This window comes from Anoplopoma fimbria, chromosome 3, assembly GCF_027596085.1.
Source record: "Anoplopoma fimbria isolate UVic2021 breed Golden Eagle Sablefish chromosome 3, Afim_UVic_2022, whole genome shotgun sequence".
Taxonomy (NCBI): domain Eukaryota; kingdom Metazoa; phylum Chordata; class Actinopteri; order Perciformes; family Anoplopomatidae; genus Anoplopoma; species Anoplopoma fimbria.
Genome location: NC_072451.1, coordinates 23,789,594 through 23,812,473, shown reverse-complemented (window position 1 = coordinate 23,812,473; position 22,880 = coordinate 23,789,594). Strand labels below are relative to the sequence as shown.

At 41.5% G+C, this 22,880-nt stretch overlaps 2 protein-coding genes across 2 annotated transcripts; both read right to left on the bottom strand.

Annotated features, from left to right (window-relative positions):
* Nucleotides 1-130: 130 nt before the first annotated feature.
* LOC129113176 (segment polarity protein dishevelled homolog DVL-3-like) lies at nucleotides 131-14,403 on the bottom strand. The gene is made up of 15 exons (XM_054625370.1): nucleotides 13,798-14,403; nucleotides 12,064-12,133; nucleotides 9,593-9,708; nucleotides 8,785-8,897; nucleotides 8,023-8,158; nucleotides 7,177-7,267; nucleotides 6,966-7,035; nucleotides 6,605-6,744; nucleotides 5,935-6,011; nucleotides 5,707-5,774; nucleotides 5,454-5,603; nucleotides 3,641-3,772; nucleotides 3,068-3,235; nucleotides 2,727-2,930; nucleotides 131-1,418 (listed from the first exon to the last, which is right to left on the bottom strand). Exons 1-15 carry the CDS (start codon nucleotides 13,956-13,958, stop codon nucleotides 1,063-1,065), a joined length of 2,052 nt encoding a protein of 683 aa, XP_054481345.1. The 5' UTR covers nucleotides 13,959-14,403; the 3' UTR covers nucleotides 131-1,062.
* Nucleotides 14,404-15,563: 1,160 nt separating this feature from the next.
* On the bottom strand, nucleotides 15,564-22,660 carry copb2 (COPI coat complex subunit beta 2). Its single transcript, XM_054625344.1, has 22 exons — nucleotides 22,535-22,660; nucleotides 21,947-22,084; nucleotides 21,685-21,771; nucleotides 21,211-21,337; nucleotides 20,922-21,070; nucleotides 20,575-20,721; nucleotides 20,209-20,308; nucleotides 19,951-20,093; nucleotides 19,554-19,753; nucleotides 19,287-19,397; nucleotides 19,109-19,197; nucleotides 18,906-19,012; nucleotides 18,580-18,723; nucleotides 18,260-18,390; nucleotides 17,897-18,104; nucleotides 17,641-17,751; nucleotides 17,237-17,451; nucleotides 16,993-17,131; nucleotides 16,648-16,785; nucleotides 16,457-16,534; nucleotides 16,124-16,294; nucleotides 15,564-15,733 (listed from the first exon to the last, which is right to left on the bottom strand). Exons 1-22 carry the CDS (start codon nucleotides 22,535-22,537, stop codon nucleotides 15,638-15,640), a joined length of 2,832 nt encoding a protein of 943 aa, XP_054481319.1. The 5' UTR covers nucleotides 22,538-22,660; the 3' UTR covers nucleotides 15,564-15,637.
* Nucleotides 22,661-22,880: the final 220 nt, after the last annotated feature.

Below are 22,880 nucleotides of genomic sequence, written 5' to 3'. Positions count from 1 at the left end.
GACCCCACGTACCATGAAAAACAAACAAAAGAAGAAAAAAAAAACTATTTGCAAATGATGGCTTCAGAAACATATGCACACACACTCAAATAAAAACATAACACAAAGCAGCAAAGTTAAGTCATAAAACTATATTTATAAATAAAAAGACATTTTTCCTTGATAAAAGAGTAGTGTGAAAGACATGGTAAGAAATTGTTTTCCCATTATACATTATCACAAGACAGAGTCTGAAAATGCTCTGGTTAACAGATGAAAATGCAGTAATGTAGTGTAAAAATGACTCTTATAGCTGGATACTCATGTTTAGCATTTAAAAATTAAACTAGTTGTGACCAACTACGGATATAATAAATCAAATGCATTCTTACAGTTAGACGGACTGTGGTTCTCTTAAACTACATACACATTTTTCCATTTCTTTCTCTCTTAAGTCAAGCAAACATTTAAAAAGACTGAATAAGGTTAACAGTTAGTGTTCATTTCAGCTTTCTTTCGGTTTTTTTAAAATCTTGTTAAGAGGTCAGTGAGTGGGAATTGAAAGAACAGGGAGGAAAGAGGCTTCTTGCTCTCAGTTTAGTTGTGAACAGTGGAGGGCGAGGACAGAGAATGTTAAGATAAGGGAGGCAGAGAGGGGAGGGAAGAGTCAAGAGAAGAACAAATGAAAAACATCCATGTGGAAAAGCGCTGAGTCATCTTCCCCAGTTGTCCGTTTACACCGCCTCCCTCCCTCTCTTGCTCTTTGTCCTCCTGCAAACTCTTCCCCACCGAGGAGCGGAAACTGAAAAAGGCGCTTTGGTTCCATCTTGAGCGAGGGGGTTTCTTCACTGAAGAAAGTATGGCCAATACTACTATGAGGAAGAAAAGCACAAAGAAGGAGGAACATTTTTCTCTCAACATACACAACAGGGTTGGTTCCATTTCTGCTTTTAGGAGAGTGGAATCAAGGCCTTGGGATTTTGCAATCTTCCCTCGCTCATGCCCTGTCTCGCTGTCCTTCTCAGTCTTATAATGACACGATAAAGCCCAATCTGCTACTTTGTTATTGGCCTACAAGCTGCGTTACATCACATCAACAAAGAATTCTCCGGCGTTGCCCACCGCCATGCGCAGAGACTGGCGTGAGGCAGTGAGCTCAGGGGGCACAGAGGTAAGCTCTCTGCCTGGTGGAGCGCCAGGTGCAGCTGTTGACAGTGGGGGCTGGGGGGGCAGGCCAGGTGGGCCGTAGACAAGGCCAGAAGCGTAGGCTATTGAGTGGGAGTTGGCACTGCGGTGGCTGACAGAGCTACGGATGCTTCGCTCACTAGGGGGAGCCACCGAGCGCTCACTTGGAGCTCGGTGGCTCCTGATCTCAGTTTCGCTGCCGCTGCCGGCGGACTTCCGCCCCTCATTCTTACTGCAGTTGGAGCCGCTGCTTCCTGTAGACAGAGCAAACAATATGATTAGTATCTAAGTGTAATACACAGACACGTCACATTTTGTGAATTAAATCTGAGTGACCTACATGAGCCAATCACTCCCACTTGGGTGCCAGTGAAGTGACGCAGGCAGGAGTGACCCAGTTTGTGGGCGACTCTCAGGAGAGCTGAATGACTAATGCAGACACGCTAACGGAGCATCCATGGCCTTTCACAGGCCAAACATCTTAACCATTACTGAAGGCAATTACATGTTTTCATTTTATTACCACAAACAGCCTGTTTGCTTTAGAGGCAAGTTCTTCAGACTGATGAATTCAAAACCATTACTGTTTGTACGCTTAAAGGAACATTTAGATTTGTATTTTTTTTTCTATTTTGTATTTATTCTTGTTGCAATCAAACCCAAAGATAGATGTAAAGGTACATATAATCTCTCTGCCTCTTTCAGATAGGTGGTTCTGGGACTAGCCTAGCACCAACTTTGAAGGCTAGAGAAAAAAAAGCAATAAAATAACCATATAGCAATTCCAAAATCCTTGTTGTATCTTGTAACCTGGTTAACTATTAGCAGTACATTCATGTTAGTGTGCTACCACAAAATGAGGACAGGACATCTGAAATGTGTTTGTGCAGCAAGTGGGTCCAGCTGTTGTTGGTCAGTAAATATATCCACTGCATAAGCAAACTGTTCCTAAAACCACAATGTCTGGTTTTCTATTTCTACACATGTTACATACACAAAATAAACATGTTAATAAGGAGGCTTTGGAGCTGTTGGATGGAATCTTTTTCCTTCTTGATAGAACTTATTTATTTCCTTCATGTCTTTGAAGTAAGCTTATCTATACATGCAGTAGACCTACAACTGAAAAGAAAGTGTGGAGATCAAACAAGATGTTAAAAACCCCAACAAGAAAAGCAGCAGTAGGAAGCATGAATTCATGGCAGTTACAATGACAGTAACATCTTTTTACTGTTTCTGTGTTGACCTTCTGTGAGCTCTGCAGGAACGGCATACTTATCATATGTTTTGGCAACATAATGTGCAACATGGTGCTTGCAGCATACATATGGATGATGGAGAAGATGAATCTCCAGGAATTGGAGAAGTTTCTAGTGATGATTTTTTTGTTTGTCAAGAAGCAAATAAAAACTTAAAAACAGACACATTTGAAGTCTATAGGAGGTGATACAACATTAATATGGCATTCATTTATTTTTCAACCAATACCCTACCGATTGTTCTTCAATACGCGTTGAGTATACTGGCGATCAACACAAACAGTATGTTCTTAAGGCACTCACCGCTGTGTTGGCTTCCTGCACTACCAGCGCCTGGTCCACCAGGGAAGGGCTGTTGCATGTCGTATGGATGTGGAATGGGGAACTGGTAGGGCAGAGTCATGGGCCAGGGTGCTGCCCCGGGGTGAGGCAGAGGGGGGAGAGTGTCCTGATCTGAGGCCCCCCCACTGGAACCATCATGGTCATGAAGAGACAGATGGGTCATGTCTGAGAGAGAAAGAAGAACAGATTTAGACTTCCACAGTACCACCCCACTTATAGATAGAGATACAAGTGAACTACAACACCTTGTGGACACTTGCTTTAACTGCCAACACTCAAAGCATATCTTAGCGTCCACTTACTGCCACAGAGGTCTCCGAACACATAGTAGCACTGTTCAGAGAAGGTGATCTTGTTGACCGTGTGGCGGATGTAGCCGGCCTTCAGCAGGTTGCTGGCATATTTACGGGCTTCTCGACGATCTGAGAACCCCTCCACGTGATGGAAGAGCCAGTCCACCACATCAGAACCTGAGGACACAAAGACACACACCTTTTAGGTACAGTTTTGCTCATCACATTCAATGACAATTTAATGATATATATTAATATTCAAGATGATTTGAATCATCTGTATTTATGTGACATTTGTCTGTCCACAGCTGATTTTGAACTGTTTTGGTCAATAACAAAGCTATTTTTTTCTTGATTAAATAAAGAAAATACTACCGCTATGATATGCAATTGGAGCAATAAAAGAAAACTATATTGATAAATTATTAGGATAATCATGATTCATTCAGAATGAATACGAGAGGCTTTCACTGAGACACTTACAGAAAACTGAGCTGAGCAAATAAAGAACAGAGCTGGGTGTGCATACTGATGAAGGAAATAATAAATGCAGGATCATGCCCTCTGCTTTGACAGACGTACCGATAAAGGCATTCGCGATGGTTATCTTGAGCCACATCCTGTCCCGCACCTCCAGACCTGACTCTGGGCAGGCCATGGCCTTAGCAACCGTTGCCATGTCGCTGTGGATGGAGAGGTGAAAGTCATCGAATCCTGGGAAAGAGCGGAAGACAAGTTATCACGAGAGCTGAACCACATCATCCTGTCAGAGTTAAAATTGTTTTGTTGTTGATTTTTATGTTTAACACCACTGAAACTGCTTTGAATCCCAAAAAGTGAATCTCTCACACATGTTTCCCACAAATTTAATGAGAGCACAGCTGGGTGCTGTTACTGTAGCTCTGTTCATTCCAAAAAAAATGTATCCGTTTGGGAATTTGCCTTCATATAATATTTGGTTTGCTGTGGTCTGGGCTGTAATGCGCCGGATCATGAATCAGAACGATTAGACTGGATCCTTGTTTGAATTGGATTACAACTGAGCTGGTCTTCATAAAACCCTAACAAAAGCCTGATTATAATAAATAAATGTCCTCCATAGAACACTATCACATCGTAACAAATCATCTCAAGGAGGTAAGTTGCATTGCAAGATAAGATAATAATTGTTTTATTAACCTTTTGGTGTTCCCCCACAACCTGTCTAATCAATCTCCATTTCAATCAGTGATATCCCTCATTTCCCAGAATTCCTTGTGACCATCCTCAATAAAAAAGTTATATACTTTTTTTAATTTTTAATGTATTGTTTTAATTTTTCAGTTTTCAACAAGCAGAAGTAAATGATTGAATACATTTCTAAATTCTTGAGAGAACATTTAAACCGTATTCAGTATATTACATTTTCATAACTTGGGTGTAAACACTTCTAGCATTTACACCAACACACTTATATTTGGGTGGAAAATATCCACATAAACCCAACTTCCTGTTGATGATGGAGTTGATGATGCTCCATCACGTACTTTTGAACCCATCTTGCCCACAACAGACTTCTCCCTGTATGATTCTTGGTGCAAAACATTGTGGACAGAAGCCATTGAGGCACCAACTGAACTGATATTTTAGATTGCATATATTTTTTTTTCTCCTATTAAACGTCACCTTTGCCTCACTTTAAATAACTTCTGGCACCAATACAGTTGGCCAATCATGCAAATTTATGAAAAATGCACCACTAAACCATAAATTGTAGCCAAAAATGCAAGCATGTGACCACTTAAAATGTATGTTCTGTCTGAAAGGGGAATCTTTCCAGAAAAGTGAATCACATCAATTTGGTCAAGAAAATGTGTTGAGAGAGGAAAGATTTTTCTCCGGAGAGAAAGAAAAAACATCCCTGTTCTTCCAAAGATTACAGGGAAGAAGAAAGTTGTGAGTTATGGCTAAGTTTTGACAAGAGTTACTGAGCAGATGGAAGCTGTGAGGCTGTGACACTGTAAAAGCTGGAACAGAGAGTAGTCGTAGGAATGTGGTGAGAGGGCAGGGCCACACTTAACACAGAGATTTACTAACACGTCTGAAGTAGATACTGCACTTTTGGAGGTCATAGGGTGTAGGCTCCAAAATGAGAGCAGATGATCATGAAGCGAAACCCTGAATATCAACAATCCTGGAGGACTATATGCCTCCTATCATAATATTTAAGGCAGAAGATGTACATTGCAACTTCATAAAGGAGGAATCGTGTGAGCAAAAAAAATCTACGTAGAGACAAAAGGAAAGTGACTGGAAACCTGTGACTAAGAGTTATGGTTGTAAGTGAAGTGGTTTTAAATTAAAGTTCCTTGATGAGAAGCATTAACTGCTAGCTGCAGGGGGTGATGTGACTCACGTTCAGTCTCAGGGATAGAGCTGCTGATGGAGGAGCTGGTGGAGGTGACGGTGCTCATAGAGGGGCTCATGCCATATGCAGGGTAAACCCCGGTCATGGCCGCCGTGTGGGACACCCACGCAGCTGGGTCAATGGGCCGGATTGGCTCACCTGTCGAAATAAACGTAGGATAAGCTTAAAAAGAAGATGGGTCCAAATGTATTCATTTATTGAAATGAAAATTAAAACAGGAAGAAGAGAGACAAACACTCACTCCTGGGCAGAGCAAAGCAACTCCGTGGGTTTGGGTCCCAGCACTTTGCCACAGTCAGAGTAATGGGACTGGTAAAAAAACAGAGACACAAAGAATGGTCACAGATTCAACCTTACTAGAATTCAGTCATGCTTTGCATCTGTGTTTTATGGAGGAATATTTCTAACAATGCACTTGTATATTCTGTGTAACATATGCTTTTATAATGCGTGCCAGTTTTCTGCTTACCCTGGCTTGTGCACGATGTCCCTCAGTACTCGCACTGCATCGTCATTGCTCATGTTCTCAAAGTTTATTTCGTTCACCTACAGGGATAAAAATGACAGAAAAACAATTTCTCAAGGTTGTGAACATACATTTGCACAAAAGCGTGATTCATAATGCCACCAAAGAACAGGCTAAGGTTCACTTACATGCTATATTCCTATAGAACAAAGTCTAAAACTTTCAAAGATTACAGTTATTCCAATGATTCTTACTACACAAAGCCATTAGTGGGACCGGCAGTGTTCAACAGGACGTGCCATATTAAAATTTGGATGTGCAATTATAAACATGTAAAATTATCATTAAAGCCATAAATACAGCTGATTGACATATCTTGCCATAGAATAAGACACAGTTTATTGTAATGTGATTGAAATACGTGCATACATGGGAAGAGCATTATTGGAAAAAGAGTAATGGTAATATGCTGCCACATGCATATGTTTTTTTATCCTTTACACGTGCGCATCTGAGTAAAACGATGTCAGGCAGCTGGCGCTAGCACTAAACGCAAAAACAACATAGATTTACCAACTCACACACACTTTCTTGGTCCAAGTCCCAGGCATGCACAGACACACACTTGTCACTCTTCTCTCTTTGTCTGACACACACACATACAGACACACACCTGCAGCAGCATGTCCCCAGGCTCTATTCGTCCATCTGCAGCCACGGCTCCTCCCTTCATGATAGAGCCAATGTAGATTCCTCCATCACCCCTCTCATTACTCTGACCCACAATGCTGATGCCCAAAAAGTTGTACTTCTCTGTGAAGAGGAGAGGAACAAACGATGTGTATTCAAGTAAGTAAAGACAGAAAGGGTGATCAATATGGAAGAAATTAGTACATCTGCATATTTCCCCGTCTTGAGGAAGAAATGCTATAACTTAGGCTCAGGGTGTGAGTATATAAGAAATGCACACTCTTTTCACCCCAACAAATCTAAATGAATTCTGTGCGTAGCTTTCAAGTGGCCAAGTGACTTACCCATGTTGAGAGTGACAGTGATGATGTTCAGAGACATGGTGGAGTCTGTGATGCTGCTGAATGATGAAGACTGGGTAGAAGAATGATGGAAAGTAGGAGGAAATTAATAAACTATGTGAAGAAGAATCAAAAGTCACAAAATTGAACACAATTTTTATAAATAAGTCTGAGGTTAATTTGCAATCCTGTACGTCCAAGTGTGCTGTCTCACCCTGTCGATATTGGAGGCCTTAGGTTTCCGTCGGCGACGGCGGTGTCGTCTCATTAGACGTGAGGAGCTCTGCTCAGTGGAGCTGCTAAACCTTAATACAAGAAAAGAAGAAAACGAATCGTTTTAGGAACTATTTACTCATATGGAAAGGTTGTACTATGTGACCAAATATTTCTTGCTACATGACTACTTAACTTAAGATATTATACCAAATACATTCAGTTATCAGAAAAGAAATTCTACCTGAATCAAGCTTAAAAAAACACAACACATCCTAATGTGAATAAAAATACCTGTAGAGAAACAGTAAAGACAATTTCCCCCATTTAACTCCACCAGGCATCTAATTTAATGTTACCCTCAAAATCAAAGGCCCTTTAAAAAAAACTGTTTCCATAATGAAAGTGGTGCTTGCCAGGAGTCAGGAACAGCTTCAACTGTATAACGGCATCGAATGCACTTAATTTAGAAGTTATGTCCTAACAGACGTATTATAAGTTGGCACAAATATCCAAAAATCCATTTCTTTCTGTGGGGGAGAGAATCACATACACGGATGAAGCTGTTATCCAGATCTGCATCAACAGGGAAATAAAAGCATCATGGTAGATGCCTCAAGACTGAGAACAGCAGAGTCTCTAAAGTGGGTTGCAGTTATTTCAACGACTCCTGGAGAAGAACCCGAGGGGGTAACCACAAAAACCACCAGACAATTAGACTGTGCTCATCTCTGCCAAAACCCATCATATGTAATTGCAGATGCATTCCTCAAGCCAAAATGCTTTTTTTTCACTGGGTACTGAACTTAATGAACAACAAGCTGGACGGCTAGACAGAACATCTGACCTGCTGGTTGCGTCATCGTCTTCTGAATCGAAACAGGAAGTGGACTCCAGCTCGCTGCTCATGAAGGACGAGCAGCTGTCGTATTCGGGGCCCCCACGCCCAATTGAACGCGACGAGAAGCCGTTCTGTCTTCCACCTGGAGAGGGACAGCAGTAGGGATCAAGATGACACTTGTATACACGAGGTACATGAAAATATACTTATTTTGTTATAAGAGATAAAAGCTTAGAGTCAGTCAGTTCTGAGATTCTTCTCTTAAAGCTTATCTAGCCTTGTCACCCTTTACAAAATAACCCTCTTCAAACCATGCTTGTTCCTTATTGATCAGTATCTAATTGAAGTTCAAGTCAAACGTTTGCCAAAATTACCCAATGAATCTTCAAACTGTTACAACAAATATTGAATGCAACTCCCACATTATTGCAGCTTATTCATTAAGATCTATATTATATCTTATCCACAATAACGTTGCTTTTGTGCAACCTCCTCCTACCATTACTCTAACCACAGTCATGAAACCTCTGCACAAACCTCACATGCTTACCGGTTTATTGAATCTGTGATAGCATCATGCTGGAGACGTGCATCTCTAATGTCACTTTGCATACACTTGGCTTAGTTTTAAATTTGTGGCAACTCTGATGGGTGAAAATCTGATTTTCACCCATCAGATAAATGACATTGGCGAGTTGTGAAATACATACAGTACAATGAGAAAGAAAAAAAAAAAAAAAAACACTAGGCAGCAAACATCTTTCTGACCGTGTTCGTTGGTGTGTTTCCGTCGCGGTCGCTCCCTCTCTCTCCTTTGCGACACGATGGAGCCGGTCTCCGTGTCATTGTCCAGACTGTCCCGACCGCTTGCTGCTATCCCACTGCAGACAGAGACGGTGCACACACGTTAGAGTAGGTGTTAGAAAGAGATAGAACTACACTAAGTCACTATCAAGAACGTTAAGCTACTATAACAGCCAATTGAACAAATGTTTATATCAAATGCTTCTTGTTATAATCACATTACAAACTGTGTTGAATTTAAACCCTTCTCTTACTCAGCGTAGTTGAGGATGCACTCTGTTGTTGAATATCGGGCAGGAATTGTTGCATTGGTTCACTTATTTCAGTCTCGTTTCTTTTTTTACTACTATCATGTGCTTTATTTGCAGATGAACCAGATTGCGCTAAGACATTTGAAAACTGTAAAGGACCATACACTTTGTAATATATTTACGACTGGCCACATGAAGCATGGAAACGAGACACCAGTGCTCTACATTTACTTCCAAAATGAAAATAATCTAATGATAAAAGTGTAGAAGAAAAATAGAATAGTTGATTTTATTTCCTCCTGGGCAGTCAGTCACAAGGTGTCATACTTTTTCCAAATTTGCAGTTTCCTCTGTTACTGCCCTTATTAATTAACAGAGGACTCATTCACACACAGAGCCAAACACAAAGTACACATGGTATCTTTCTCTTTCACACACATAAACACACAGTCCCGCAAAATCTCACTTTTGCACACTAAAAAGAGTCGTCCCCCCCCGCCCGCTTTTCTGATAATACTGACTGATAAGAGGGTGGTCTTGAATCTCCGATGCCCCCAGTCCTCTCCAAAGGCGGAGCCGCCTCTGTACTGTCTGCCACTGAGCCTGCATCTGTGTGGGCCCCGTCTCCGGAGACCAACTGTCAACAGACAAGAGAGTCAGGTCAGTCAGAGGAATGAGACAAACACTCAGAGGGAAGAAAGCAATGAAAGACACGGAACAACTGGGCAGCAAACCCACATCAGAGTACTAGTGTGTTTACACTACACCATATGGTGGTATAGTGTCACTGCCTAAAGCCTCGGCAGTACTTATGTATTGTTAGGGAATACAATGTCTCATGAAATGTAAAAATCTAATTATTATCTACTAATATCCTGCTGACAGAGCAAAGCTATCCAAAGGCAGCTGTAGATTCAAAGAGTTGTGATAGACCTTGGTCCAAGTTGTCTTTTGTCTCCATGACAATGTTGCCCAAGCAACCAAAATGTGGGAAAAGTGGGATCCAACGGACCATGACTGTGTTTTCAGGGGAAATGATATGACCAATAGATTTCAACATTACCCACGTCTTCCCTGTTACTTGTAGCACATTCCAGTGAACATTACTCCTGCTCATTCAATATCTTTTTTGACATTCTGCCATAGATCTGTATTTCTTTGGCATTTTGGAAATTATCCATATCAGAAATGAAGCTTGCACTAGTATGATTTGCAAGCAAGAACAAGCTTAAAGCTAACGTTAGCACAGCATGAAACTGTCTCCACTATTAGCAGCCTACACAGTCGGGTAAGAAGCTCAAATTTTCTTGCCGTTTATGTTACAGCTGGGCTATGAGTATAATGCTCCACTATTATAAGTACACTGTGTTTCCGGTGTACTGAGCAGAAAAAAACAGCTGTTTGAACCGAGTCCACTGCAAAGAAATTGGATACATTTAATTTTATACGCAGCATGCCCAGGTTGGTCAGCTTCACCCCACCGATCAAGTTAATCCCACATTTTATATTTTATCCATTTTATTTAGCCATAAAAACACATTATGGCTTATTAACTAATGTTTTTTTCATAGTCAATAAATAATTTGGACTATGAAAAGACAAGTGCCCAGCTGATGTATGCAAATGTCTCATTTTTTTGTCAAGACCCCATTTGAGAAGCTAGAGCCTTGAAATGTTGCATTTCTGTGTTTTAATTGCTACACCATAGAAAGACTCAACTGTTTCTATTCGTACAGCTATTATAAAGGTAGACCGATAAGAGTCATGAACATGAGCCATACCACTCGTTTTGTTTACCTTTTTATCCAGTTTATACATTCATTATGTTTGTTCCGTTTAATATTCAGCTTATAGGGAAAACATGTTGGTGTGCAGAAACGGGTGAAGTGAGTTCAGGTGCACTGAGATAAGGTGTAAAAAAATAATGTGATAGACAAAATCTGGTTGTCAGCTGACAATGAAGTACATCAGGCCAGATTGAGGTTTGTAGTCTGTGGTGATGATGTGGTGATAGTGAGCCGGGCCCTCGGACCCCAGAGAACAATCAATCACATCATTGAAACAACAGATGAATGATGGAGACAAACAAATGGACACGCTGTAACAGAGATAACGTTTCATTGTACATGGAACATTTCAACGACCCCCGAGAGATAACGAACATATTCAAATACACAAACACAGAGGTGTTGGCTTTGAACCACAGTCAACCAAACCTCATAGTGGAACGAAAATGGCCGCGACAGAGGGACAAATCAGGATGAGCATGCTAGATTACACACTCAAACATCCAATGAAAACCCTGTGTTGATGACTCTCAAATAAAACCTATAATTATTACCACACTGTGGTAAATTAACCAAATGTATAAGCCTTTCACATCAATAAACAATCCATAAACAGATTACTCTCTCAACTTCATTTCCCCCAGCTTGTGAGATTCAATCTTCCTATTAGAGGACATGCAGTGAGGCTCTTTGTTATGAGGTATTTTTCACCTATCCTGTGATTTCACTTGTTTTAACCCAATTTCACTGTCGTGGGGGAGAGGAATGGAGAACCAGTGCCAGATGTCTCTTGTGTTGTGGAGACCTGAGAATAACTCTCTAAATAAGATACTGCAAGCAAGTACACGTATGCAGGTAGGCATGTGTCGCCTGCTGTTACTAGCATGAGTGAGGATATGAAATTACTTTAAAATTATTTTCTTTAAAAGTGCTTTAAACATGGATAGAAAAGGACCAGGGTTTGCATGTGTCTGTTGCTCCTAGGATCATTATGTGATAATGATATTATCATGCAGACGAATAGGGTATCTCCCTGGAGACAGAGTTTAATTGTGGTCACTGGCCAACAGATGGGATTCATTGTTATACACGCACGCAAACAGTTGCCACACAGACACTTACCCACACAAATACAGCAAACACAGACAGGCGCAGAACAACAAAATAAACAAACCAGACTGAATGAAAAATGTATTTGAACCTACCCATGACACCACACGTCCGTTAAAACAGGGCAGTTTAGCGTTGTCGTCAGTTATTTCCTCCTTTACCACCCTGTTAAGAGAACAAAGCTGTTTCAGTAAACCTAAACCAACACAAAAGCACTCACAGGGCAATAAACATGAGGCAGGAGATGGGCAACACTTCCAAACCAATGCTGATTTTATAGTCCACTCAGTACACTGTTGTTTCACACTTCCAGTCAGAGATATACAATATTGCCTAGTGCCAATGGAAAAATGTCAGTGGCTATTATTGTGGTATAAAGGCAGGTCAACAATTTAAATAAATCACCTAAACCCTTCTGCAAAGATAAACCTGTTCCTTTATACTTTGTTGCTGACATCAGCATTAACTTGATGGTTATATATGACCAAGTTAAAGAAACAACATATTTAACAAATCAAAGAAAGCATACGAGCAACATGTTACCGTACAGTTTAGCGCTGTTAAACAAAATCTCAGGAGGACAGGCAAGTAAAAAGGGAAAGTTTGAAATAAATTTGTTCAGGCATTATATCAAAGAAATGTCTATGCATCAAAGCCTGATGAAAGGGAAAGCTACTGGCACTGAAATAAACAAAACATAAAAATATTTCCTGTACAAACATGGTTATTCCCATGTTTTTTTAACCGATTCAACTGTATTCATTTTTTTTGCAAACCTTTCCAGTGAATCGATCTTCAACAGACTGTTTGCTTGAAGAAACCAAGAACAAATCAGGCACGCATTTATTAACTAGTGCCCCAGACTACTAGTGATGTCTAGATTAGCTCTGCCTTTCAGACAAGAATGAATAGTGATGGTCAGTGAGACTTTCTTAGACAGTCTTGGTAAATATGTTTACCAGTCTCTATTCAGGTCTGAGTAGTCGGTCAATCCATACCACCTTTTGGAGTAAAGGATTCTATGATCTTTCATTCAGAATACCCCTTCTCCCTTCACTGCATGAATAACTGTGGGTCCTTTCAAAACATGATTTTCCCCACTTGCAAATGTTAAGAAGTGGTTGCCCCACCCTAGTTTGAGTTTAGCCAAAATCAACTTTGGAAATCTGTCTGATCTTTCTTTTTTTAAAATAGTACATTTCCCCATGTTTATCTCTACAGAGGTCACTGTCTGTGGGAACTTTTCCAACTATGTTTTAACACAAAAGGACATGCTCATAAATCTGCCAGAGTGATGAACAGGGCATTCCTGTGTCCTTCTCTGCATTCCTCTGGCTAATAGACAACAACAGCAGGGGCCTGCTGGACTCACTGACTAACCAAAAGTGGCCGTTTACACTGAGACATTAGCCTGTTAGCATACACGTACCATACATTAGCCTGCTAGCATACACGTACCATACATTAGCCACCACTTGACAGCAGTGGCTGCTTATCATCAGTGTTATTAACTACCCCTGTTACCAAGTCACCCAAGATAAGTTTACATAGCAGTCAGGACTGTGTTTGTGAGGCTGACACCAAACTTGGTCATCCAAAGTGGAGGCACAGGACGCAGAGCTATGCTAGCCACACACACGCAATGTAAACAAACGGGGTCGGGACGCTGAACAGACCTAGCTAGCTAGCAGCTAACAAAGGAACAGCAATGGACGTAGCGAGCTAAGCATCCACAGCCAGGCTACATCCACATGACAAGCCAGCTGGGTGAAGTAACCCACTAAGTCAACGTGAACCGTGGTGTGCACAATAAACCCTTTAACAGTTACCCGAAATCATCGTCCATAGATTTGAAGAAGAATTTGTAGTTCGGTTTCTTGAGGACATTTTTGAAGTCCGCCAGAGTGACTTTGTCCGCCGGTACCGACAGTTTCACCAGGTACGGAGTCTCTTGGTCGTCGAGGTGGTAGATGATTTTGGTCTCCCCCATCGCGGACTAAGGCTAAGACGAGGCGGGCAGAGTGCATCAAGCCGCGGGCCTGGCAGGCTCCCTCTCGGGCCCCGACTCCCCGTGGCGACGTCGGCTGCTGTGCCGTGGTCCTCCCGGCTCCCCCCGCTGACCTCACGTTACTAGCTGCCTAGCCCCGGTTCTCTTCTCTCCGCCGGCTAGTTAAGGTTCCCCTGCCTCTCTCTCTCTATAAAAAAAAAAAAAGGGAAAAACAGCACCTTCCACAAAGCGTCCTAGTGTTGGTTCCCGTTTGTATAAACTTCCACTATTGCCGATGAAAGCTTAGGAATAAATGGGAAAACAGTTCGAAAACGCAGTAAATGATAAACAGTCTCTGAAGGGTCGGTGTTTCCTTCTCGCTAGCTGCCAAGCTCGGTACTTTGTTGCACACGAAACTGCAGAAAATCGTCCGAGCTTGTCTAGTTGGGGCGCCACCCACAGGAGAGGAGGAGAATGACAGCGGTGCATGGATGAACAGGGGCGGTCATAAGGGAAAGGACATCGGGCCCCTTCAGCTGGAGGGCCAACCTATTTAGGGTTAGGTGATTATATGATGTGGGATTAATGGCTCAGAGATCATTTGAAAATAAAATCCCATTTTGGGGATGAAAAGCCACTATAATAATAATAATAATCAAAATGTTTATTAGTCCCACAATGGGGAAATTATTTCTCTGCATTTAACCCATCCCGGAGGAAAATGTGGTTTGCAAAATATAGGAGCCCGGGGAGCAAACAAATAGGGTTAGGTGTCTCGCTCAACACCTCACATGTCATGGATGAGGGGGTTTGAACCACCAACCTTGTGGTTAGGGACAAGGGTTAGGTACCTATATGATGTGGGATTAATGGCTCAGAGATCATTTGAAAATAAATATTTTTTGGGGATGAAAAGCCACTAGGACACCCAAACAACAACAGCAGAGACCACAGTCTGTCATCATGCTGACCAGCCCCCCCCCCCCCCATGTGGATATACTGTACATTTTTTATTTGTATTCTTATTTTTTATTTTATTCTATTTTTATTTTATTGTATAATATGTGTATTTATTATCTGTTTCTGTGTAGTTGAGCTGCTGCAACACCCGAATTTCCCCCATGGGGATCAATAAAGGAATATAATAATAATAATAATAATAAAAACCACACACTCTGGTCACAGGAGGGCTCCAGCAAAGAGCAAGGATCTGTCCTAGGGCTACACATTGAAAACCATGATACTGTATTATCACATCATTTTCCATTTTTTTTTACAGAAGACTCAAGTCAAATGTGAATATGTACAGCAACTGAAGTTTATTGGACTGAAGGAATTTTGATTTGCCATTACAGAAAACACAAAGAAAAGAGTAAATATACCATATCACTCAATGGACAGTTAGTGAAAGTTTTTAAAACAATCAATAGAATGATGAACAACTTGGAGAAAAGTCTGAAATGGACATGTCTACTGCTCTTCTGAGAATAAAACATTACTGATATCATCTTCATCATCATCATCATAATCTACTTAAATCCTGCCACTGCAGCAGGCAAACATGTCAATATAATATTTTTTACGTACAAATACAAAAAAAGGGGAAAAGGGAGTTTGGTCTCTTTCTTTTTTTTTTTTAAATAAGCTCTGAAGAGTGCTGGGGGGCAGAGTGGTGTCAGGTCTTAGTCATCTAGAAAGTCATCATCGAGGTTAACGTCTGTGGTGTCGATGTCATCCAGCTCCATGTTGTCCAGGTCCACTTCCAGCTCATCCAGAGTCTACATAAAGACACACACAAAGGATCATTTGTTTTAATTAGAATTATTTATCTTAAATGTTCTATTTATTTATTCATTCATACGTTATCTCTGAATCATGTTTCTTTTTAGATTTTATGTGAAACACTTGGAACTGTATTTCTTATATGAAAAAGACATTAAGAACACAACTGCCAGATGTTTTTTCTATTTTTATCAAAAAAGTACATGATGCTACAAAAGATCATTTAAAGAATTGCAGTAAACAATATTGGATTGGCTGTTCATTTATTTTGATTAAGTAGCAGCAACCATTGTGTGATCAATAAGAATCTCATTATATATTTTTTTGAATTGTGAGAAACAAATACTATTATCAAAAGATAAAAACAGAAGAAATACAAGTCCAACCTCTTTTTGTGACTGTGAGAACTCAGGGCTTTCCTCCTCTTCCTCCTCCTCTTCTTCTTCTTCTTCTTTGTCCACCGCTGTAGGAGCAGCAGGTTCAGGCCGTGAAGATGTCACAGCTGGTTCTCCTGCAGCGACTGGAGCTGCTGCCACCGACTCCTCACTGTCCTTTGTCTGCCGGAAAAAGTGAGTGAAATAAAGTTTGCCTGAAAGTTTGAATATTACTGACCATTGGTTCCTCTAGTTTTTATTTTAGCTCTGGTAAAATCCCATTTTGACTGATAACTATTAGATAAAAGTTGGATCAAAATAAAATGTTGTATTCTGCAGACAAACCTTGGAGACAGCAGGAATGAAGGTTCCTTTGGGCTCGTATCCCTGAGCCTCCTCAAGAATATTCCTATCTTCGTTGAGCTGAAAATGTTGTTTGTAAAATATAGGAGATAGGATTGAGATAAACAAATAGAAATATGGTCGGGACACAACACAACTACCTCACATGTCAATTTTAAACTTCTGCAACTCACCGTGACAAGAGGATAATCCTTGGCAGGCCTAGAGGTGCCAATGCAGGATTCTCGGAGGTAATGCTCAGCTGCAAAGGCTTCTTTCAGCCCGGGGAACAGATTCTCATACTCTGTGGGGTCAGCTAGAGACTCGGCCGCCTGTAATGACGAGCCAATACAACGTGTTATGGTCAAGAGGAAACATCCAGATATTTAAACTCTGTCTTTTTACTCTTCTCTTAAGAATCTAACTCGTATTTTTCTCCACCTAGATTGATTTTTTTTTTTTTCTTGATCTTAGTTTTAAAGTTCTCTGCTGTTTCAATCATTTTTTAGATGAATCATATTCATCATAACAGAACTGACCTTCGTGTTGATCTTCGCCAGGTTCTCCCTCCATAATTTGACCACACGGGACACCTGACTGGGCAGGTAGGTGCGAGCCAGGAAGGCAGCTTCGGGCAGTCGGTTTGTTCTGATCAGAAGCTCCAAACACTGATCCAGACTGTGGAGAAAAGACGATATGTAGAACAGTTACCGTATGTCCGATGTGATCCATACATATCTATTCCGTACTTTTCTACCAATGTCACATTCTTGTGGTACTCACTTCCCCTGCAGGAAGTAGGTCATGAAGGCCACATTGTTCTTGCCGTCTTTCTCTGCCCCCTCAGCCAGCTTGCCCACCATTGTAGCGTTACCGGAGGCTGTTGCGAGGAGGAGCAGGCCACCGTAATCCTGAGCATGGTGCAGGCACTCCTGGGCCAGGCCAAACTGGCACTTACTGATAGCCAGCTCTGCTAACTGCTTCCACTTCTGCTCTGACTGCAGGGGTTAAAATGACAAATATTAGAAATGTACTGGACAGAGAACCAGTAATGGCATGAAATGACAAGAATAGTCAAACGCTTGTGAGCCATTGTAAATTGTCTGGTAATGTTTTTAGGATGCTCTTGCCTTGTGATGTGTTAAAGAGTTTGACTCAGTTTCAAGAACCAACTACTATGCTCCTACCTCTGCCTCCACAGCCAGCTGGTAGGCGATCTTCAACTCTCCCAGCTGCAGCGCCAGCTCAAACCTATGTTCTGGGTCTGTGGACACAGCCAGCGCCTGCTGCTTGAAGCCCTGAAGAGACAAAGAAACACCACCGATCAGCAACTTACAAGCACAGACTGTACATGCATTTTGAAGTATTAAAAAAAAAACCATTTCTGTTTCATAAACTGACTGCTATTAAGAAAATATATTGCAATTATATGTATTTCCATACCTGTTTCTCCAGGAAATGGGCGACCCTGGTCCGCTGCTCTTTAGGAATTGTGGGAAGCACCTTGTCAGCCATACCAAAGTCCCTCCTCATAACGGCAGTCTGGTACTCCAGGACAGAGACCAGCAGGGAGTAGCTAACAATGTTGAGCTCCTTGTCTCCAAGGTACAGACGGTCGTCTTTTGGTATGTAACCCAGCAGGTACATGGTTCTGCAGGGAGAGAAGGCAGTTGGCAAAAAATTGTGATTCATTTACAGTATTATTCTTGTAAGCATAACGTTTACAAGTTGCTTGAGAGATATATACACAGTGCAGTCTTTTAAGAGGCAGGCATTACATCTTATATCTACTATCTGTATTTGTACCTGTCAAGGTGAGCAATAGTGACGATCTCTCCTCCTACATAGTAGTTGAGTCTGTTCACAGAGCTGGTGTAGATGAAGCAGTCTCCTACCCACAGTCCAGTTTTAACAATCTCCTGGATTTCTCCCTGGACCTGGACATAAACAATAAACCACAAAAAGGTGGTGAATGTTAGGTTTAGTTTAAAGTGAAGAAATCACTCCTTCATTGTGAATATAAAGCATTGAGTTGAAGCTATGCTATGTAATAGAACTCTGTGGATACAACCAATATTAATTAGGATTTAGGAGTATTTTTTGCCCTGAAATGTAAAAGCACCCACCTCGAAGGCATCTTCAATACCATCCTCAGTCACTCCTTCGTTGTTCTCTTGAGAAGCAGCTACTTTTTCTGACATATAACGCAGAATGAAAAAGGACTCCTCTGTAGCGATGCAGACCAGTTCACCTGAATCTGACCAGAAGATCTGGGTAAATTATGAAAAAGAGGGAAAAAGGATGAAGCGAGAATGAGAAAGAAACAGAGTTACTAAACTGACTGGACAACAGCCTTTCTATGCCTTTAATACATTTACATACGGTGTTGTTAAAGCAAATTTATATATGTGACTTAAACCTAACGTGAAAATGAAAAGTAAGTTAGTCTTACGTGTTTGGGCTGGATTTCAATGCGGCGGACCAGCTCGGTGTTCTCCCAGTCATAAAATGCCAGGCCATTCACTGACCTCACCCCAAGCAAGAAACCTCCATAGATCCCTGCAGGGAAAAATTGGAACACATTCAGTGAGGAAGACAGTGCAAACTATCCACTTCAAAAACCACAAGTTTACTATACAACAACGTTCACATTACCTTCAGCTCCAAAGTCAGGCTTAAACGATTTCTTTTCCTTGAAATTTTTGAAGATTTTGACAATGCTGTTGCTCTCTCTGATGGCATATCTGTTAAATAAAAAAGTGTAGCAGTTAATTCTCTGATACAGCGGTATACTGCATGGAAGTATCGTACCTATTCTCAACCGCATACTTACTCAGATGAGTCATGTGCCCAGGCAAACTCCTGTGCTGAGCCGAAGCTCTTGTTCCTCAAAGCCATGGCAGTATAGATGATATACTCTCCATCTCCGCACACCACAACAAACCTGGTGCACACAAAAATGCATAAATGAGTGACAGAAATCTTGTTGCAAATTCACCTCTAATCTGCGAAACGAAAATAAACATATGTTGTGCTCATGTCTGCCCCTTTCTGAAATATTCATAACCAGTCAAAGGGTCTGGGTAGAGTGTATGCATACCTTCCATTAGGGTTATGCTGAATGGTTTGGGGGTAAATCTCACAGCTTCCCATGTCTTTGACAGCCAATGGCAGCCTCTCTCCGTCCTTGATCTCAGCGTCACCCATGGCCTTCAGGTTGGCTTGCTGTACCTCACTGTGTTTAGCCCAGATGATTTTTCCGTTTGCATCCATAGACATTGCTGGCTCTTCTCGACCCACCTACACAGCAGACGTCGACAGAGATTTTTGATTATGATTATATATAAAATAATTCCTTTGTAAGCCACTAGTATTTTTTCCTGCACAACTCATTTGTCTTCTATATAACTATTTAGCAGTATGTAAGTCCATATAGTAAGAGTTTCTTTACAACCAAAAATTGTTTTTGAGAATCACTCTCTCTCTCTTCCGCTCACCTTGATAATGATGCTGCCTTCATCGTAGCCCAGCGCCACATTGTTGGAGCCCCTGAGGCCGCACACACACCACACTCTCTCCATGCCATAGTTCAGAGTACTTTCCAGGCGGTAAGTGCTTGAGTGCCAGATACGCACCGTACCTACAGAGGGAGGAGATAAAGTTGCATAAAGCAATGATCAATCAGGCCATGAGGTGAAATGCATTGTGGGGGTGTTTGTGTGCAGAGTTGCGCATGAGAGGGTTTTCTTGCTCACCGTCCTCTGATCCAGTAATGATGATGGGCAGCTCAGGGTGGAAGCTGACACAAGAAACATTCTGGGCGTGGCCCTCCAGAGTCTGAACACAGGTCTTGTTCTACAACACACAGAGGAAGACAGTTAAACATGTATATAAAGACACAATGCTAAGGGATGCTCATGGAAAGGGTGTAGCTGATGAATGATGAAAACATGCATTATTTTCAGAACTATCAACTCTTTCAGCAAGCTGTAACTCTTGATTATACTATAATGTAACAAAAGGAAATTAGCTTGCGATCTACTTAGGAGCTTTTTAGTTCCATGATTAGTGTGTCTTACTTTCACGTTCTTGTGAATGAAAGTTTTTCTTTTTTTTTTTACCTGGTAGTCCCAGATCTTTACTTGGCGGTCATCAGCCCCTGAGATGAGGTAGGGCTTGTCTCCTCCACTGTAGTAGTCAATACAGTTGACCCCTTTCTCGTGACCCTCCAAAGTGAAATTGGGAGACGAAGAGCCTAGTTGCCAAACCTGAAACAACCCACAGGACACAGCAGAGAATCATCGAATGCACTTTAGAGACCTTTAATTAAAAGTATATAATAATTATATGTCTATAATTAAAAGGCAAGAATGTGCTTAAGTTATGGTCCTTAAAAATCTGTACGGCAGAAGGATCTGGGTGTCCCACAGTCCCAATGTCAAGATTAGCATTAGCAGGCGGCCCCTACCTTAATCGTCCTATCCAGGGAGGCACTGGCAAACTGGTTGTTGTCCTTGGGGTTGATGACAATCTGCATGACATAGTGAGTGTGGCCCTCAAACACCTGGCTGCATGACCACTTCTTCTCCCAGTCCCATAGCTTGATCAACATGTCATCTGCACAGAAATACATTCATGTTCGTGTGCACTCCATACGCATGCATTTGAGGACACTGGGTATAAAGAGACCTTTGAGTTTTTGAATCAGTATGCAAGAAGAGGATGCTACCCATCATTTTATAAGTTTACTAGCGTACCACTGCTGGTGAGGATATAGGGCTGGGTCGGATGGACAGCGATGCAACGGATGTAGTCAGAGTGGGCCTCAAACATGTGGACACGCTCCAAGGTGTTATAGTTGAACACTCGGATCTGCATGTCATCCTGTGCAGGGAGAATTTTTTTTTTAGTATTAGCCGTTTACACTGCTCATGTTAATGAACATAAAAATAGACAAGAGTAAATTACATTCCAATATAAGCAGTTGGTATATGCTATTTGATTCTAACACAATGAGGAAAATGTAAAGCAAGACTATCAGATGGAAAACACTGACGTGACACCACTGCTCAAGGGTTTACTACACATGCCCACACAACACATAAACCACACCAAATCAAACACATCAATCTCATACTCTCAGGTTTATACTACTAGCGTGTTATACTGCTGGTGTTATGGATGACAACTGTGGGATGTATCAAGCCAACAGAAAAACAGATGAAACTCACCGCTCCTGTAATGACCCAGTTCTTTCTTGCCACAAACTTTGAGGCTCGGACAGGGAGGTCACATACTTCAAAGGTCTTGACAAGAGTCTGTAAACAAAGAACATTGCTGAATCCATTTGCAACATCATCACTGCTTTCATGCGTTTGTAAAGCCAGTTTATTTTTTTTACTATAAAGTGACATATTCAGGAGTAGATATTCAGTGTTAATCTGTGTTCCGTAATGCAACTTTGTATGGGTGGCCCATCGAGAGTGGTCGCACCTGTGTTTCGTGGTTCCACACACAGACACTGCCGTTGTACAGACTAGCCAGCATCCATGGCTCCGTTGGGTGGAGGTCCACACTCTTCACCCGGTCTGACCGAGCTGTCAGCCTCCGCTTGATGTCCAGCCTCAGAGGCTGAAAAGACAGAGGACAACCAGGTCTTTACGTTTCTCCTCCCCCGTTCAAACTCTCAATACGAGTGGATCATTTAGCTAATGATTTGGTAAAGACGCGAGTGTCCGAGAACAGGACAGGTAGCAAATTAACAGTTAGCATGCTAACGTTATGCCTACTATATTTCAATGATCCTACACGTTTACATCCCATCAGGATTCATTCTTCAACTGACTCAAAACTAATCCAATCACATATAACGTAAGCTTACAAAAAAAACGTGGTTATAAATGTAAACAGCTAGCTGTTAGCTACAAGTTCTTGTTCCATCTTAAGCTAGCTAGCCGCTAAGCTATTCACAATGATGCGTTTTTGTTTGACAATTTCACTGTCCTTTTAACATAAACAAGGAGCCTCGGATGACCTGTACGAACACACAACATGTTGGCGACTGTTTTAAATGTCTCTTACCATGTTTTATCCCCGCCTTGTCACAATAAAAACTGTTAAATGAGATTCGAGCAGTTGCAATCGGGGTCCAAATGTTACGGCTGGTGAACAGGCAGTAGACACTGACGTGGAACTTCCTGATGTTCATTCTCGCGAGAGTTGGGCTCTGGAAGTGGTGACGTGACATGAAGGTCTGCAAAAAGTCCATGCGTGTCACCGGTGACTGTAAACACACCTGGTTGTCTCTATAAGTGGATATTATATTATATATATACGAGTTGCGATGGCATTATACTAAGATGTTTTCAGATTACTAATTTGCTCTGCTTTGCATTCTGGGATTGACTTTATAGAGCCTTGGTGGGAG